At 51.9% G+C, this 19,336-nt stretch overlaps 1 protein-coding gene across 1 annotated transcript in view; it reads left to right on the top strand.

Moving 5' to 3' along the window:
- Positions 1-12,971, top strand: part of RBBP8NL (RBBP8 N-terminal like) — a 29,712-nt gene extending 16,741 nt beyond the window's left edge. Inside the window, exons 6-16 of the mRNA XM_064465375.1 lie at positions 10-105; positions 460-572; positions 1,682-1,754; positions 3,033-3,199; positions 3,727-3,809; positions 5,282-5,445; positions 6,497-7,322; positions 7,754-7,862; positions 9,978-10,039; positions 10,363-10,489; positions 11,771-12,971. Coding sequence (XP_064321445.1) covers positions 10-105; positions 460-572; positions 1,682-1,754; positions 3,033-3,199; positions 3,727-3,809; positions 5,282-5,445; positions 6,497-7,322; positions 7,754-7,862; positions 9,978-10,039; positions 10,363-10,489; positions 11,771-11,889 — 1,939 coding nt within the window. The 3' untranslated portion in view covers positions 11,890-12,971. The remainder of the gene's footprint in view (positions 1-9; positions 106-459; positions 573-1,681; positions 1,755-3,032; positions 3,200-3,726; positions 3,810-5,281; positions 5,446-6,496; positions 7,323-7,753; positions 7,863-9,977; positions 10,040-10,362; positions 10,490-11,770) is intronic.
- The last annotated feature ends 6,365 nt before the right edge of the window (positions 12,972-19,336 follow it).

The raw sequence follows: 19,336 nt of genomic DNA, 5'->3' as shown, positions 1-19,336 counted from the left end.
TTCAATTAGTGATGCTCAGAGAATTGAAGAGTTGTTTACTAAAAATCACCAATTAAGGGAACAACAGAAGGTCCTTAAAGAAAATGTAAAGGTGTTAGAAAACAGGTAAGATTTGTTTTTCAATAGGGTCCTGTTCTGTGGCAGCAAGTACAGCCTTCTAGGGTTTGCTGTCTTCCCAGAAGTGGGTTATAGCACATGAACCTTTCTTTCACTCATACTTGGCTGCTGGGAGAGCTGGGGGAGCCCAGGCACACGCAGAGGAGCTTTCTTAAGCTGATGGTGGTGGGACTGGATCCTGGGGGGTAGAAGGGCCAGGGCTTCGCTGCACGGGTGATAACCCCTCTCAACAATGCTGGGTGATGTGCTGAGTGTTTACACTTCTCTGTGGGGAGGGCAGGAGCTTATTTCCCCCATGGGAACTGTGTCGTAACAAGCTGCTGGCCATGGGTTTTCCTCCAGGCTGCGAGCAGGTCTCTGCGACAGATGCATGGTCACCCAGGAGCTGGCAAAAAAGAAGCAGAATGAGTATGAGACCTCCCATTTCCAGAGCCTGCAGCACATCTTCATCCTCAGTATGTACCATCGCCTGCTGTAAGCTTGGCTTTGGCTGAGTATTTGCTCAGTTAATGCCTCTCCCAGACATTTGCATGTGAGCCCTCCTGGTGACTGGGCACCCAGGAGTTGTCGGGGATGGGGAGAAGGGAGGCAGCCAATGTGAGCGTGGGGACCTTGAAAGATTAGATCTGACCAGGACTGTGGATGACAGCCCACATCCCCACCAAGCAGAGGTAACCACTCACACAAAGTGGCAGAGCTGGGGGGGCTGCAGCCCTCCATGCCTCCAGAAAAATGAGAGATGCTCTTGCCAAGACCAGCCCCAAGCTGGCCAGGCCATGTCAGCTGCCTGGAAAAAAGATGCATTTGGCACCACAGAAGTAACACTCTAGCGAAGACAGGAAAGTCACAGCAGCAGCTCAGCACGGGTAAATGGAAATCAAGCAACACGTGTGACGGATCTTCTCCAGAGCCTTTGGCAGAGCTCCCAGCACCGCTCAGGCTCGGGGCGTTTTTCCCTGGGGATCTGGCTGGCTCAGGGAGGGTCGTGGGGGTAAAGGAGATAAGGCATTAGGAGGGACGAAGAGGTGCCAGCAGCCCTTGGTTTATCTCCCCTGTTATGCCGTTGTTCCCCGAGTGTTGCTTTTGAGCATGAGCAAGCCGACATGGCAGCCCACCCTGCCCAGGAGACTGCTCGCTCACGCTAGCTCCTCACTGCGGCGCCCGGCTGCTGGGTGCTCACAGCTCCCTCTGGCCTTCATCCGATCCCGCTCGAGGCCCACAGCCCTTCCCCTAACACAGCACCCGCTCGTCGGAGGTGGCAGTGGTGCTCACGGGCTGGACGCCGACTGTCCGTCCCACTGTGCTGCAGCCACTGCCCCGTCTGCCTCATGCTCTGCCCCCAAGCTGGATGGGCTGCAAGCAGACCCAAATCCTGACCAAACCCGAGTTGGAAAGTTGCTCCCGTTCATCCTGTATCCCTGAGCATGTTTTCAGAGAAGGAAGGAAATTCGGCATCCCTCCAAACGCTGGTGCCATTCCCTCGTCCTTCCTCATGCACCCCAGCAAGAGCACCAGCTCTCTCCTTGCGACACCTGAATCGATGGCACAACTTGTGTCCCTGCAGCTAATGAGACAAACCGCCTGAGGGAGGAGAACAAAACTCTCAAGGAAGAACTGAAGAGGCTCCGGAGCCCAGAGTAAGTGCTCTCCTGGGTTTCATTCATTATGAGGGGTGTTGGCTACATCCAGACCACAGCATCCTCAGGGGTATTTTAGCATCTAATTCCTACAGATTCCTGCAGATGTTAGACACCAAAACACCTGCAATGGTCTCTCAGTTCTTGTTGACCTTTGCTCACTCCCCTGTTCAACTGAATCCAAGGATTCAGTTTTTAGGGAACAAGGGTATTCAACACCCTGCCATGGGGGACTGCTCATGGGAAGCAAAGCCCTGGGCTGCTCGCCTGGGCCACAGACCTCAGCCTGGGCTTCTATGGCTTTTCCATGGCACCAGATCCCCTCCTACAGCAGCCAGAGAGGGTCTGCAGGAAGCCGGTTGAGTTTTGGGGGAAGGAGAGTGACACACAAGGGACTGAGACGGGGTAAGAGGGGGAAGCGATCTGCACCAACAGGTTCATATCCCAGCAGAGCGCTGTGCTGAAAGCCAAGTAACCTGCCAGGCTGGCTAATATATACAAATCAGCTCATTCTTCAAAGACTTAAAGTCCAGAGGAATTAGCACTGAGGGATTTGTTTAGAAATGTGTTTTCTTTGGAGCATAGAAGCACCATCCGCTTAAAGAGAAACTTGCTTTTACTCCCTGATGCTTCCCAAGGCCTGAGGAGTTTCAGAGATGTGGGTCAGGCTGGGTTTGCTGAACACCAAGCCCTCCTGCTCTGTTCTGCTTTGCTCTTCCCCTGGGCTGCTGGATAGGAAGATTTCCATCCAAACACCTATGTCTCAGCATCAGGGTCCAGCCAGGACTTTGCCCATCACATAAGCATGAGTCTCTGAGACTCAGTGACTCTCTCACAGTAACCAAAAGCATCAGCCCCACCAGCTCGATATAGTGACAGCTGCCATATCCCTGTGCTGAATCCACCCCTCCATCAGGCTGAAAGTCCAGCCGGGGATGTACAGGTTCTCACAGAGCTTTTGCAATAGCCGCAGTTGGGTTTTGGCTTACCCAACGTCATGGCTTCCTGTGACATTACCCACAGGCAAATGGGGAAATCAGGCCTTGAGCTGTCATGCTGGCTCTGTCCAATGCTCCAAACTGCAGCTGAGCTTGCGATAAGCTGCAATTGGAAGGAGGTGAGTCTGAGGATCCGGTATATCCACATACATATATGTATAAATGTATATATTTATATATCGGACTCTATAATTCAGAACTCTCAGTACAATGGCTCTCAAACTGGTGATTTCCTTCTCCTGCCCCTTCTCATTCATTCATGTCCTTCTCCTTTCAACAGGGACAGGCCAAAGCCCCCAGGAGTCACCTCCAGAGAAAGCAGCTCCACCCCCAGCTCCCCCTTGGCTTTACTGTCCCCAGTGAGCAGGAACGCCAGCTGCGAGAAGGCAGCTCACAGGGGAGGAGAGGAAGCCCACCACGATGTGCCAGGCCTCGAGATGGGAGAAGGTGGGTGCTGCTGGCTCCCACTGCCCTCAAGGGACCCAGGGATGGGAAGAGTGACTGAGCTGTGGTGCAAAGCTGCTCTGGGAAAGGGTCTGGAGAGTAAAGATCTGTTGGCAGCTCAGATGGCCATTGCTATGGCCAGAATAGCTTCTGGGGGGAGAAACTGCATGTCAAGGGAGAAACACGCTGCTCTGTGTTAGAGCAAAGGAGTGCTTGGGTACCCTTATTGTAAGGCGAGTGCCATGAAGGTGTGCATCTGCCACCCATTTCATGCAGAGACCATGGCATTGCCTTGCTGCCACCCACACATGCAAGGCAAGGGTACGTTCGTTCAGGTGGTGGCTAGAGCCAGATGGACATTTTGGCTCAAAATCCTCAACAGGAGGTGGTTGGTGCTAGCCAGCAGTGTCCTCGGGAGGCTGCAAGGCTCTGGCACACAGCAGGCCAGGGCAGGGCAGCCTGCAACAGCTCTGGAGGACCGTCACAGTGGCTGATTCTCTCTCTCTCTTTTTTTTTTTTTTCCTTTTCAGAAAAGCCTGCAGGACAGAGAAGCTCTCCAAGCAGTAGGACTTCTCCGAGCACTGTTCTCCAAGAAGTCAGCCTTGCAGAAATTGTGAGTTGCCAGAGGTAGCCTGATGTCCTCAGGCCTTCTTCCCACCAATGTTGTCATCTGAATTGGACTAAGGGGAGTAGACTAGGATAAAGGATTGGTAGGAGGCACTTAGGGAGTAAGATAATTAGCTGGGCTTGGGGTGGTTTGCTATTGCCAGAGCCCAGGAGGACACCTACCGAATGCCAGATGCATCCTCTCTGCAGAAATCTCTACTCACTGCAAGCAAAGCATTCGGAGTTTGGCACAGGCTCCTGTCCCCCCGTCAGATTGCACATCTTTCTTTGCTCCTATATTCATCCTCCATGACAACACATCTACATCCTTGAGTCCTCTGCCCATCACTCCGATTCCTCTCTCAGATGTCTTGCTGGGGAAAGCTCTGAGGAGCAAAGGACCTGGGGAGATTGTGCTGAGCCACATTTCAGTGAGACTTACCCTGAGTTACAGAGTCTGTTCTCCATTATCTGGGTGAGCAAGAAGCAGGAGCATTGTGAGTGTTGGAAAAGCCTGGAGAACATGTAAACTGTGGGAGTTGTGGGTACCGAGAACAAATACACCGCAGCAGTCCTTCCCAACAGCATCACAGATGTCTCTCCATCTGCAGCATAATGAATATTGGTATTTTCAGAGGGCCTGGCATTCAGTGGTTGCCATTTTGTGCATTGATGCAAGCCTGCCACTTCTTTAAAACACAGAGGGTATGTGTCAGCCAAGGGATGCTGAGTGATATGGTGATATTGGGCACTGGGAGATGAGACTGCAGGACCTGGAGTCCTGTTCTTGGTCGTGGGAATTCAAGCCTACATACACACCCACACAGATGCTTCTGTTTTGGCACAGGCTTTGCTTACCTGAACTCCACAGAAAACTTGAAAGAGCAGGTGAAAAAGGGTTTTGGTAAGGCTGCAGGCAGGTTGTGAGGATAATTAATAGGGATCGCAGGGAGGGTTGGTGACATCTCCAGGTGGGCAGGGGAAAGACAAGTCAGAACATGTGGTAAGCCTTTCATGACAGCAGATGGAGATGATGAAGTCCTGGCCTCACAGCCAGGTACTCCACTAGAAATACACCCATCAAATCAGTGCGTGTCAGAAGCTTGCATGAATGAAGGCCAATGGACTGACATGGGGTCAGGGAATTTGCAGGGTCTTATCTTGGTTAAGCCACTGAAACATGGCTTGGCTTGACTTGGAAGGAGGCATAAGACTTCCTGGGCTACAAATCAGTGCAGCCAGAAAATAGAGTACTGTAGATCCTGCTAGAAAATATGAAGGGGAAATTTCCTGGGAAAACCAATAAAAGTATGGTTGAGCTGTTGACCAGAATTGTATCAAACAGAGCACTTACAAGCTGTCTATCTTGTTCACACTGATGAAGAGCTGCATCTCTGCTCGATGGGGCTCCCCTCAGCCATGAGCTGCCTGGGGTGCACAGCAGAACAGCTCACCTGGACTTTCTCCCCTCTGCTGCAGGCATCCCAGAGGATCGCCAACCAGCTGCATGGAACCATTGCGCTGGTGAGACCCGGCTCCAGACCCTGCCTCCTGGAAAAAAGTCCTTTGAGGGCAGCAGTGTCCCCACCGGCAAGGAAGGCTCCTCTCCTGCCAGAGCATGAGCACAGCCCCATCCTTGAGGCGTGAGTTACCTGCTCCTGGGTTGTGGTGTGGGCCTCATCCATGGGCCGTTGCAGCTGTCCCACTTGCAGACTGCGATAAGATGGCCGGTATTTGCTGTATCTGCCCACCTTCTCTAGACTTCTCCCACAGCCTTGGGGAAGGGGGTCTCCCAGTTTACACCAGCAAAAAATGACTGGAATCCAGTCCGACGAGATCAGCCTCTAGTTACTCCAGCTTTGTCAGACAGACCCATAAAGCGAACTGTGTGCCCCCACCTCCAGCTGGGAGGAAAAGGACTTGCCTCAATCCCTGGTCCTCCTTATCTATTCTAATGGGCTTTTCTGCAGGGCTCAGCACTTCCCCGGGGTTATCCTCCCCATTGATTTCAGAAGCACAGAGTCCTGAGCAAAGCCAGTAAGTTCACCTGTAGAGACAGCGAGTTTCCCAGAGTGGGAGTAGATCTGCCAAGCATTCCCGGGAAGCTTGCATACACAGAAGCTGCCAAATAACCAGCAATAACAGGGACTTGGTTTGCAGGGCAGGTTCATGCACCATACCGACCTCCTCAGCATAGCTGTAAAAATCTCTCATTGAGTGACTTTAGGAGATGGTGGGTTGTTTTTCTGTCCTGGAGGTCTTCCAGCCCACCAAGGCACTAAGAAAGCCCAGTGTGAGGTAGTTAAGGATGCTTCTGGCTGTAAGGCATGGATTGACAAGTGACTTCTCAGCAGCAGTGCTGACAGAGGGGGTCACTGCATCCCCCTCGCTCAACCCCCTGCCTGGAGCTGCCGTGGCCCAGGGACAGGACAGTGCTGTTGGATGGTGGGATGGTGATGGCTTCCTGTGGTGTGTGCAGTGCGGAGACCCGCTGCCAGCTGCCTGACCCCCGTGGCCACCGGGACACTCCTCCCCAACACAGCACCTGAAGGCAAGTGTGATGCATGTGTCAAGAGCTGCAACAGGCAACAGGGCACAGAAAGAGCAGGAGAGACCACCACATCACCTGCAGGAGCTGGGAAATAACATGAAAATTCTCTAATTAATGTGACCTTTTCTTCCTGCTTCTTTTAGTTATTTAACAGCAAGTAAACCGGACTCCCCCAAGGCTGTTACATCCTATGAAAACCTAAAACTGACTGCCCGGAGAGAGCAGCTCTGCCTCCTCCACAAGCATCTTTCCCTGCACCAGCGGGGGCTGGCAAACAGCTGTGCTTTGGCTGACCAGGACGGTGGCAGCTTCTCCAGCCATTTGCTCAGGGCCAAAGACGCCGATGGCAGGACACGGTTGCGTGACGGCTGGGAAGAACACGCAGCCTTGCTGAAGCTCCCTGCTGCCATGGTGTACGTGAGGGACCAGCACCTGGAGGAGAAGCTGCACCTCCTCAAGCACAGGGAGCGGCTGCAGCACATCCTCATGCAGCAGCGCCAGCCAGGCCAGCGGGCAGATGGAGAGCCAAACCTTTCATCCGAGGAGCGGCCCCTCTCCCCGTGGCCGAACATCACACCAGGATGCAAGGAGGAAAGATCCTTCCTGGAGGACACGGCAGATAGGAAGGAAGAGAAGGAGTTTTGGCTGAGCCGGGAAAGCTCCGAGCTCCGAGAAAAGGTGAAGGCGGCAAGGGATGATGGTGCAGACATGCCACTGGATCTGTCGGACTCTGGCCGTGGCAGGGAAACAGGCTGGCACAGCCACCGGGAGCTGCAGGCTGCCGGCAGCCCACGGCTGAGCCCCGGGGAGAGCCCTGCTGTGCCAGCAGCCTGCGGTCCCTGCGGGAGACACAGGGCAGAGCAGGACGACTTGCACTTCCCCTACTGCTGGCCCAATGCCACCCGGGCACTGCCTGCTGCTGTCAAGGAGGAGGAGGAAGAAGAGGAGGAGGAGGAGGAAGCAGCTGTGGTGAGTACAGCTCATGTTGGCATCAACCATGGCCCCTTCCCCTCCCCAAGGTGTCCAGCACTGGTGCTGGCACCCTTATGACCACCATTAATGTCCTGAGGGAGGACAGCTTTGCTGTGTGTGAAGCCAATGGGGATATATTTGCACAAGGCAAAGCCACAGCCGCTCAGCTCTGGCTCTCATTCCCCACCTCCCCTCCCCTCCAGTGCCCACGGGGTTTCCGTCCAGGTCCAAGGACAGGCAGTGCCTGTGCACCATCCCGCAGGTTGGTGCAGGAGGGGTGCTGGGCTCCCCTGGAACACACCACCAGTGCATAGAACCACTTCTGCGATGCTTGTCCCCACGGGTGTCACAGTCATCACAGAGGGGCTGGGGACAGCCTTTTCCTCCTGCCTGGCAAAGGCAGCATTTGTGCTCCCTGTATCCTACAGCTCACGCTCTCATGGGCACATCCAACAAACAACTCCACGCCGAGCAACCCAGAGGCCCTTCCAGAGACCGGGGTGAGACTGGCTGTCAGTGCACAGAAGGGAGAAGCAGGTAAAAAGCCCCAGGCAAATGTGACATTTGAGAAGACAAGAGCAAAGGTGCATTTTGGTGAAGGTATCTTACAGCTGGGAGCTCTCTGTGCTGGGCTCTGCATGCACCTGCAATCCCTGCCAACTGAAGCAGTAGCTAACTAGCATGGGACCCCCTTCCAGGGACCCAGGTGCTCCTGGTTCCCAGCTCTTTTGGGCCATCAGGGGAACTTCAGGTTTCACATTTCCATTCTTGAGGGCTCAGTTTTCAACCCTAGGGATGCCAAAAATTCAGGCTCAGTATCTATAGGGAGAAAATAACCCCAGCTGTTCTGGAGAAAAGCCCAGTATCTCTGCCCAGCACAGACCAGGAGTCACATATGGGGTACCACTGCACACCCTGCAAAGCACCCTGCACTCAGCTGCTGGGTGGCATGGAGTTGTCCAGGAGCTAAAAAGGTCAGTTTAGCACTGACCCATTGACAAAACCCACTCCACAGTGAGCCATGACAAGACAATATTGCTGCTTCAGCATTACCCATCCCTCTCAGGGAAGCAGGAGCTCAGAAGTTGCCCCAGCAGAGATGGGGAAAATGCAGGAGGTTTGCAAGGCTGGCACTAGAAGAAGCATCCCTGCCAGTGCCCCCTTGCTCCAAAGTGTGCCCTGTGCTGGCACAGCACGTAGGGTTGAGCATGGAGTGAGGGATGGTGGTACCTGCAGCAGGTAGGACAGGATGTTCTCCTCCCTTTCCCTGCTCCATCCCCCGTAAGAGCCCTTTCCATTCCCAAAATCAGCAGTGTCCTTAGTCTGGGGACACGCAGTGCTTTCTCCCTGCCTGACCACCATGGGATGTGGGCGCCAGGTTTGCCCAGCGGGTGGGAGGCAGCAGCCATGGGGAGCGGAGCAGGAAGCACGTCTGCCGGGAGCTGCTCGGTACCAGCCTTACTGGCTCTGCCAGAAAGTTGAGCTCGCCTGGATTAGTTGGTCTGGGCGTGTCGGAGCGGTTTGGGAACACTCTCCGGAGCAGGATTTTGCAGAGTGGAAAGAAAAAAAAAAAAGGGAGTCCTCTGTGATTTACATGCTAAGGAGATATCATCATAACAGAAGAATTTCAGCTGATTACATTCTGGGTGTGGGAATACAGGACTTTCTTCAGTTCTCACCTTAAGGTTGACACAAAGCCCAGGAAACAATACACAAATACTCCTGCACTTTCTAGTGACCCTTAACTCATGGAAGGATAAAATGAGGATGGGATCAGACTACAGGGGCTCTAGGAGTGCCTGAAATCAGCACCATCTGCTCTCCCACTTGGGCAGAGGCAGCAAGGGAGGCTGCCCTACTGACAGTCCCACCCCAGCTATACCTGAGTGTCAGGAGCAAGAAGTATTGAGGTCCTGGAATGCCCCTGCCCCTCAGAAGAGGGCACAGCTCCATCCCCAGCCCTTTCTGCCCCTCTACGGCCAGCATGGGTGTGCTGCTGTGGGTGCAGACAGGGTGATGCAACCACCAGCAAGGCTCAGCCCCTGGCCCCGGCAGTTTTGCTCTGTGCAAAGGTCGGGTTCGTGTCTGGTGTGTGCAGGTACGTGTCTGGGGTTGTGTAGCCTTGGGGCCTGCATGCAGCAAAATCTTTTTGCAGGGCAGGGAAACAGCTCCCCCAACTTTCTTTCCTCTGATCCTCAGCACATGTTCTCTGCCAAGAGCCACCAGCAGCAAATGCAGATTGTCCATTTCGTCCTCTTTACCCAGGCATGCTTCTCCCTACCTGGGTGTCAAATGGGATGGTGCAGTCTGGGGCTTTAAATACCCATCAACTTCCCAACCTGCATGTGACCACAGACTTCAGGGCAGCGCTTGCAACCTTGGGATAGCAAAGTCCTACAGATGCAGCTTTACGGGGACCTGGTTCCCAACACAGTCCTGTTGGATCTCCCATAAACATTAATTTCAAGCCACGTGGCTCACAGTACCTCTGCTTTGCAACACAGTATATTGCTGAATCAGTTTTCTGCCTCGATGGCTCTCAGACTTGGCTCTCAGACCTGAGATGGCTCTCAGGTTGGTGGTTCTGCATCTGCTTGTGAGTTTGTCAGGTCCCCTGCCAGCCAAAAAACCGTTCCTTTTGTGTTTCCTTAGATGACAATGATGCTGAGTCTGGGAAGCAGGAATCCGATGAGTCAGACTCGACGGACAGTGAGGTTGGTTTGCTCTCCTCAGCCCATTAGCTTAGGCTGTTGGGTCCAAGAGGCGTAAGATGGGTTGTCCTCACCCGAGCTCACTCCAGAAGGTCATGGCTCTTCCTGTACGAGGTGCCAAACCCCATTCCCACACTGTTAGCCAATTTGTTGCTGAGGGATCGAGATATCACTCTTTTCAGCTAGTCAAGAGGGTTTTTGAACTACAGCATTTGTCACCAGTCCATATCAATGGTCACAAAGGTTGCCAGCAATGCAGCCAGGCCATCAGCAACCTGGGAAAGCCAGGGCAGTTTGTAGACTGACTTCTCTTCTCATTGGTGTAGGTGGCTGCCCCATATGAAGACGATATCCTACAAGAAGTCCAGGTTGATGGGAAATATTTTTGCAACAAAGACAAAGCTCATGTGCTACAGAAGAAGAGAAAAAGAGGACAGGATCCCTGGACAAAAGGTAGGGCGGACAAGTTCCGTGTGGCACCAGCTCAGGGCACAAGTTCTGCTGCTTCCCAAGGGTCTCCTGTGAGAAACACCCAAGGGCACCGGCCACCATCCCTGCAGGGGAGAGGAGGGTGCTCCTCTGCCGAGTGCGTGCCGCACTGCAAAGAAATATTTGCCCAAGGTGATACAGTGGAGTCTTTCGTTTCCCTGCGATAAGGCACACTGTGCCGTGTTTTGGCAATGGTTGTGTCTCCAGTGAGAGGAGTCCCTGCTAATGTTTAGCCAGGGGAGCCTGGGCAGGGTGGCCAGGAGAGCACTCCCAAGCACCTAAGCTAACAGGGCTAAGTCCTTCGTGTTTGCTTAGCCAGTCAGGGAGGTGGTGATTGGAGAAGGCCAGATTCCAAAGGGTGAGTTATTGACATTCAGAGAAAGGTTTCTGCCAGCACTGTTGATCTTCTAGGGCAGCTGTGGAGGTTTTCCCTGCTGACAGAGGAATGCGTTGTACCTGTATTTCCTACAGATGATTAAGCAGAAAACTGCTCCTGATAAGGGCAAGGATAAGACAGTGTGTCTGTCAAATCTTAAAAAGTGCTCTGTCAGAAACACCCCGCTACTACAACACCCTTTGTACCATTGCTAAAGACAGGGAGATGTTGACCCAGTTATAAATGTAGAGAGGGCTGTTGCTTAAGCATGAAGGGAGCTTGTTTAACAGGCAAGCACTGCCCCCTGCTCTGTGCCCAGCCTTTGGAGGTGTCTGCTCGCTCTGGGGACAGCACCGCAGCTGAATGAGAAGAGGATTTGCTCTACAAAACCAGCTGCTCAGAGCAATGGGGAGGAAGCTGCCTGAGCTCCCTGGGGCGAACACCATCTGACCCTCTGGGATGGATGGGGATGTGCCGAGTGAGGGCTGGATGCAGTCATGGCAGGAATGGGGTGATGGAGAGGCATAACCCCTCTCTCAGCACATGCTGCGTGCCATGTACCACACTGGAAAGGGGAGAAATCTGAGATATGCATCCCACTGGTCTGGGTACTCTCTCAGGTACACTCCTGCACCAGGTCAGTTCTCTGCCTACTTCTGCTTCACATATTCTTTCTGTTTCCAGGGTCACAACAGCCTCCCCTGCGCACCTGTGCATCTCACGTGTAAGAGGGGTTTCTCTTCATCTTTCCTTTGCTGAGCTTTGCCTCCTCCTGTGCTGTCCCTATTTTGGGACCAGCCCACGCTGACCTCATACATGTAAATCCATTGCTCTGTGGTTAACTCCTGTGGTCATCTTGCTGTTTACAGGAGCTAAGAAGTCAATAAGAGGAAGAAAGAAAGTCAAAGTGGAAGAGTGCTCAGCAGGGATCATGAAGGAACCAGAGAACTGCTCCGCTTCCCACAACACCACCTCCGAGGAGAGCTAACAGCAGGGTAGGATGAGAAGCAACACAGATGCTGCAGACCAAAGGAGAGGGCTTGGAGACCTCAGCATCCCACCCACGCTGGGAGAACGACTCCTCCTGCCATGCTGGGCCAGGGAGTGGGGAATTCATAAGGACTCATTAATGACCAGAGCACCCTGAAACTCCTCACTTGGTGCTCTGGGAGAGGCTAGGCAAGGAAGAGCCATGCAGGTGATACCTGGAGCAGCCATGTCACTGCTGGTGGAGCAGTGCATCCAGTGACCCTCAGCCCTGCACCGGAGCAGACCCTCAGCCTGGTGCGAGGAAGAAAAGACACCCCCTTTGCAGCACTCAGCCTGGATCAGGACCACGTTCTTCCCTGGGATTTCATGCAAGAACAGACTCTCCAGACCCCACTCCCCATGTACGATGTCCTGGTGGCTGGTCGAAGAGTGGTGACCAAGCTGAACACTGCAGGGCCCCATGCACAAACCTGCATGGATTAAATCCCTAGCCAGGTTTCATACATGTGTGGATCTTGTTTGACCTGGACAAAGCCCCTGGTTTTTCTTTTCTAGTTAAGTGAGGAGCAAGCACATGGGCGGGCAGGTGGGACATGTCCCTGGAGAGGGCAAGAAGAAGAGCATGGGAAGGGAGGGCTTGTGTGTTCCCCCTCCCCAAGGTGTCCTGCATGCCTGGAAATGGCAGGTGTGTGAGACCCAGCTGTGGCTCACAGCAGAGCACCAGCTCAGCAGTTTCACACTGATCTTGGCAGGATTGCTGGGAGCTTGTTTTCACATGGATAAACTGTTCTTAAACAATTTTTTCTGATGTGTTAAACATGGGCAAGCTTTCCTTCGGCATCAAGTGACAGGGCTCTCTAGCCGGGAATGGGATGAGGAGAGCTGCAGTGAGCATCCCTGCAGCCACGATATTGCACCAGGAGCCAGGCTGGATTGTTCCTAGCACACATGCAGAGAACAGGGCTGAAACGGGGAGAGACCAGAGGAGAATTGTCACAGAGAGTACCTGCCCTGTCTGGTGCACCACCATTTCCTTTACCCACAGTTATTTCTATTTAAAGGTGATTTTGTTTGCTCATTCACGAGAATGAAGGGCAAGGCGCAGCAAGCCAAGTGCCCAGCCTGTTCAGAGCATCCTTTCTGCACACCCATGGTGCGTTCCCACCTCCCCAGAGCAAGCAGGCAGCAAAAAACCCCCCACACCAAAAAGCCCCAGCAGCGAGCAAGCAGGGGGAGGGAGCTGGGCTCAGCCTTGCCTGGGGCAGCTGCAGGGCTCGGGGGATCTCAGTCCCACACCCAGCCAGGGAGGAAGGTATCTTTCCAAGGGAGGTGGGCTCAGCCACGTGGGAGCCATGGCAGGGGGATGTGGTTCAGCCCCCGGGCTGGGCAGCTGATGGCTGTGGAGCTAAAGAAGGGGGACCAGAGGGGCCCTGCCAGCTCCAGCATCAGGGAAGGAACAGGGACGATGCAGGGGTGTCCAGGGAAGGGGCGGGGGGATCCCATAGGGGTGCTTGCTGCCAGAATATTTCAAAGCAGCTGAACTTCCCAAGCCAAAAAATTATTTAGATGGCTCTCATCTTCCTCCTATCTCCACAGTTTTGCAGAGCTCATTGGATGCCACGGGGCATCTTCAGCAGCAGCAGGCTGGCTGTGGAAGCACAGCCTCCAAATAATCTCGGCAGAGCAGCGGGGCCAGACGGGGTGTTATATGTTGTGCAGAGCATGTGGGTTAACGCACTCCTGCCTTCACTGTGTCCCAGGTGGAGTGTAGCCCTTTGCCAGAGATCACATCCCTTGCCGATGGGTTTTCCTCCTCACATTCAATCACATCTCTCAGCAGCTTCTAATTAACATTGGGCCAGACCCTGACAAGCAGAGCGAGGGTTGACAGGTTGGAGTTGCAGCAGGAGCTTGTATCACACTCGCAGTGCTGTGGCAACCACTTCCCCCTGAAAAAAAAATGCCATAGAGGCTGCACTCAGCAGCAGGAGAAGCTCCTTTGGGCTCAACTCTTTAGTCGTGCTCTGCACCGAGGAGCAAAGTCCCAGCTTGTGAGTTATCCACTGGCAGAGGATATTCTGGGAATCAATGCCTTGGAGGTTTGTGTGCAGAAATGCTTGAGACGTCCAGGTTGTAAAGTGTAATGGGTCTAACGGAGAAAGCAGCACCTCCATCCCCAGCTGCACGGGCGACGCCTCAGTCCGGGTGAAGCAGAGGGAGGCGGGTGGGCAGCGCAGGAGGCAGCCCGGCGCTCTGATGCCACGACCACCCCATGGGCAGACCCCAGCTTACACAGGACCTTCTCCTGGGGACCAGCTCAGCCCAGGTAACATCCATCTCTCACTTTGCACCTCAGTGCAGTGGTGTGGACACAGCACACAGGGGCTGGCACAAGGAGGGGATGGGCAGGCAGAGGGTGCAGGGTTGATTCATCCCAGCTCAAAGTGTTCATCGGATCGTGGCCATGGAAAGAGGATCAGGCCCACAACGGATGCCTTCCCCCTTCAGTCCCAGGCAGCCAGCTCTGCATCTGTCCCTTGCTCGGACTGACTTGCAGGAGGCAGCAATACCCAGAGCAGCGCTGAACATGCGTGGTGAACTGGATAAATCTGTCTTTTAAAAATACTCCATCCAGAAAAAATGAAGAAGTGGAACTGTAACCCTGTAAAGAGGCCCCTCAGACTGCAGGGAGGCAGCCTGGGACCAGGCAAATTGAAGGAGGGAGGGAACTTTTATGTGACTATAAAATGATCCCCTCCCTGTGATGAACCCTTGATAAGCAAAATGTGCAGAAGTCCTGCCAAAAATAATGAATTCCTCAATTTAATATTTTTCCACAGAGATTTTTTTTCCTCCCATTGCACAAGACCACCACAGAATTCACCTTCATTTATTGGACTTTTATTTTCTTTTATGTTGCTTCTTGCCTTTTTCAAGGAGGCGTTTTCAGCTGATGCCCCATATCTCCGTGCAGGATGCATTTGAGGGGCTGGAAGGGACACACGTTTCATAGTTAAGGCAATCCCATAACTATAAAAACAAAGAATAATTTTGTCAGCTCTGAGCAGAACGCCTCTTGAGCAAGTTGCTGGAGTGAAATAAAGTTTATACACTGCACTTCATCCAGCCCTGGAAACTCTGCTCCCACCCAGCCCCTGGCTTGCTGTTACCACCCACCACGTTGCAGAAACATGGATAGTTGCTGAAGTCCATTAATTCTCATAATTACGCTTGTCTGTCTTTTTTTCAAGTCATTCTTGACAGATAATGTATGTATTGATTTGGTGATATGCAGGCAGCCTCAGACCTGAACTATTCTGCTGTAAGGAAGAAATCTGAGACCTGCAAGAAACCCCAGAGCTTCCCAGAGGTTTTCTGCAAACAGGGTCAGTTCTGCTCAAGGTAATGTGTTCGCAGGAGCACACCGGGCAGTGTTCGGCCCAATGGGCTGATCCTGCCTCCCTTGAGAGCACAGCGGTTGTTTAATAACTTCACTGGAGTTTGGCTGATGACTCCGAGGGGCGTATGTGTACCAGACCCAGCCATCTATGACTTTTGTGGAGTTAAACCATTTTTGTTGGCACATTTCCATTCGGCACAAGGAGACTGCTTTACAAAATGATCTCCAAAAAGCCACCGAAATTACTTTTAGAGTTACAACCCACAAAGCAATAAAGTAGAAGAGAAGCTATCCCATGAAGAGATCGGTCCTTCTGGGAGACTGGCAGCTCATGTTTGTTTTGTTCAGACAAATTACAGCTCTGATGTCATCAGTGACGCGATGTAGGTAGGACATCTGGGCCGGTGAACTGGTTTCCCAGAGGAACGGGTTCAGAGCACAGCTTGGGTTGGCTCAGGTCAGGGGCTGGATTTGAAATTGCACCAATATGAAAGAGCAACGGTGTAAGCATTTCTGTTCACTTTTAGTCCATCCAGAATAGCAACGTCTGGCTCCCTTATTTGCCCATCATGCAAAACAATTCCAATAACAGACCATTGCAACTCTTTTGCTTCCTGATCCTTAACGATCCGTACATGCTGAATCACTCTCACAGCGCAGATCGTGGCTCTCAGCTTGCAGACCCGCCCCGGTCCTCCCTGTGCATCAGCCTCCCACTAAACTCAGCAGTAAGCTGACATTTTCAGCAACTGTCTAGACTTGATTTGTAAAATTTTGAAGGAAATAAGTTTGTGCAAGTCTAGCCATGAGTATAAATCTCCACCTTGGAAAAAAAAATTGCCACCACACAAAGGTTCCTCTCTTGTACATGTAACAGAGGCAGTGCTGTGCAGGAAAGTAGAGAGTCCAACGAGCTCAAAGCAAAAGGGAACTGTGCTGGGGACACAGCTGGCTCCAATGCAGGAACCGAGAGCACCAAAAATAGAGAAATGCACATCAGATTCTTCCCCCTTACGTTCTTCTACGTTGGTATTGCCCCTACGGCAATAAATATTTTGAAGGTGGCTTAATTCATGCCGTTTTCATGAGACTGAGCATCACCTTCTCTTTAGCGAAATACTTTTAACGAGCTCTGATCAGTAAGTAATGCCCATTTATAGTGCTGGCTTCAGAAACACAGCCTCTCTTTTCAGTTCACCCTAGGAAAACTCATTCCAGGCATTACTGAGGTCTTGCTTAAGTCCTGTTTTGAGGATTTGAGTGGGCTGGGCATTTTGTGTAGGTCCTCGTCAAGGCCAGATGCACCGTGCACATGTGAAGGAGGCAGCACACACCCAGGCAGCCTCGCGTGCAGCAATGCGGTGCACAGCCGGGAGCTCGGAGCCGGGACAGGGACAACTGGGGTGTTCAGAACAGAGCACAAGGGCAAGGCTTTACACTTTTGAAAGGAGGCTGTGAAGTCGTGCATAGGTTTAGCAAGTCCAGCAGGCAGTGGTGGTTCTTGGAAGGGAGAGATTTGGGGAGTTCCTTTGCTCCTTCATCTTGAGCAAAGCTTATTGTAGGAATTTTTGAGCCAAAGTGCACGTTCCTCCCACATCCCTTGGGCATCGCGGCTTTCTGCTCTTCTTTCTCTGGTCGGGTTATGCTGCACACCCTGCTCTTACCAAACTCACTGCTAGATGTGCTGATCTCCAGTGGGACCTCTCCAGAAAACACATTTTACAAGATACTCCCATGGAATTTATTGATCTATTAATAACGGCATGTAGTGTAGTGCCACATGGTTCAGGGGAGAGGGTTTGATTCATTCATTCACAAATCCTCACGTAAATACCACATACATTTTTCATGAAGCGAGAACGTGGTCCTCCCGAGTGCAGAGCTATATGATTAAATCAATCAGCTCCATGTTTTTTAAATACTTTGTGTCACGCAGGAGAGCCTGAATCATTTTCCAAGGTACACAGTTTTCAGCACAGAGGTCTGTTGGCAGCATTTGCCTCCTGGGGCTCGGCAGCTTATTTTGCTGTAACTGGAAATCTGCAGCGAGAGCAGAGGATTGCGTCACCCACCGTGGGTGAGCACTCAGGAATCCAGGAATCGAGGGGACATGGCCACTCCGCTCCAGCAGTGGCCAAGGGAAGCCAGGACTCCCAACTGGAACTGGCTGGAGGCGGATTAAAACCACTGCAGGTCACACGGCTAAAGTACTGGTGAGGCCGACAGCTTGAGTCAAACCCAGCTCATGGGTGTGGGATGGTGGGGAGCTGAGGAGATGGATGTGCCACCAGAGAGCACGAGTGGCCCAACATGTGAGTGTAGTTAGGAAGGGTTTCATCATTTCTTACACATGTAGCGAAAGGTATCTCTGGGCATTTTCTGACTAAACGGGGGGGAGGACATGCGTAGGAGAATGCATAGTCCCAAAAACATGGTGGGTGCTCTTTAGATGGATGTGGTAAGTGCGAAGCTTAGCTCCAAAGAGGACTGGTCCCCCTGTATGTGCTGATTTAAGGACAGGATTTAACAGGGGTGAACTGTGATAGGGTCCTTGGGACAAGGACCTTGGATTAGAGCCTGTTCAACAGAGAGGGGACGGTAAGCTCTGGATGCACGTTGCACTTACTCGTCATCCTCCCAGGCTTCCAGAGGCCACCCTGGTCCCCCATGAGGCCTCTTGGATCCCCATCCACACCCCACTTAGGCTGGAAAAACATGTACAGAAATTTCTAGTGTCTTATCTTAATACTAGCAGTTCCTCCAACTGGAAAGCTGTTGTTCTGGATCCCCGCCTAAATATATTCATGACCTGTTTATCTTTGCTTGATTTTGGGCCATGATTTTGAAAAAAAAATATAACACCCAGCCCACATATGTACTTTAAAATGCTGTCTCATATCAGATGCTTAGACCAAATCCTGCAGTTCTTGCACATAGGAAAATCCTGGTGACTTTGGTGATTCTATTCCCCACATAATATTGGGAAAAGGCCTCGCAGGCTTCGTCCACTCAAGACCAGCCCCTTATTCTAGCAACCCCTGACTGCAGACACAGCCCAGGGCTTCCTTTAAGGCAGAGCAGGAGCTCCAGGAGCAAAATGAGTGTGAGTTTAGTATTGGAGATTCAGAGTAACACTTTACATTTGTGCAATAGCACCGTTGTAAATGCAAATCTACCTTGCCCTCCCGTTTGTCCAGGGGTTTTGTACTGGTTGAGGTTGGAGCGTGTTTCAGCCCAGAACTTGAAGCTGCTGTGCAGCAGCACCGTGATGAGTCCAGCCTTTCTCCATAACAGCATCCCTGTGTATGAATTAGGAGCATCTCCAGTCAGAACAGAGCTCAGGCTCCCTCCATCCCTCGGCTGCGTCAATTCTGTCATTGCAAGAAATGGGGAGGAAAGGTGGCTCAGTGTTGTACCCCATTGCTGCCATTTCTGGAAATTATGCTGATGTGCCACCCATCTGTTTTAGCAGCAGATTCCTTGAAACACAGCAACATGCCCGATGTACTCATACACTGTGAGCTAGTTCGCTTGTCAGATGTAGATGAAAGCTCCCCAGCATTAACAGCAGCAACAAACAGCTAAATTCAGCTTTGAAGTTAGTAACCCACTAAGCTATGGAGGCTGGCTTCTTTCTGTTTCATCCTGCACTGACTCAGTGGGACGATTTACATCCTACAGCTGTTTTTACAAGGAAAGAATGAAAAAAACCATTCCTTTTTTAAAATCCAATCTTGGGTTTTAGAGAATTGTTTGCAGCAAGCCTAGCTAGGTTTCCATGCCCATTTATCCCTTGGCTTATTTGATGATCTTGCCAGCAGGAAGGGTTTTAATTCCTTTTTATCCCAAATTATTTTTTCTGCAGCCGTGATATGAGTTGATTATGCCAAATAATTTAGGCTCAATATCTGACCTATATTGAATAGCATAAGATACTGAGGAAGTTCTTGGGATTTTAAAGGGGGATTTTATGTTTCAGTGTAACCTTTTAAACGGAAGCCTACAAGAAAACATTGTCTTATGTTTCCTATCCTAATCCTATTAT

Source organism: Phalacrocorax carbo, chromosome 14, assembly GCF_963921805.1.
Source record: "Phalacrocorax carbo chromosome 14, bPhaCar2.1, whole genome shotgun sequence".
Taxonomy (NCBI): domain Eukaryota; kingdom Metazoa; phylum Chordata; class Aves; order Suliformes; family Phalacrocoracidae; genus Phalacrocorax; species Phalacrocorax carbo.
The sequence above is the reverse complement of the archived record's forward strand: the minus strand, read 5'-3'. Positions and strand labels throughout refer to the sequence as shown.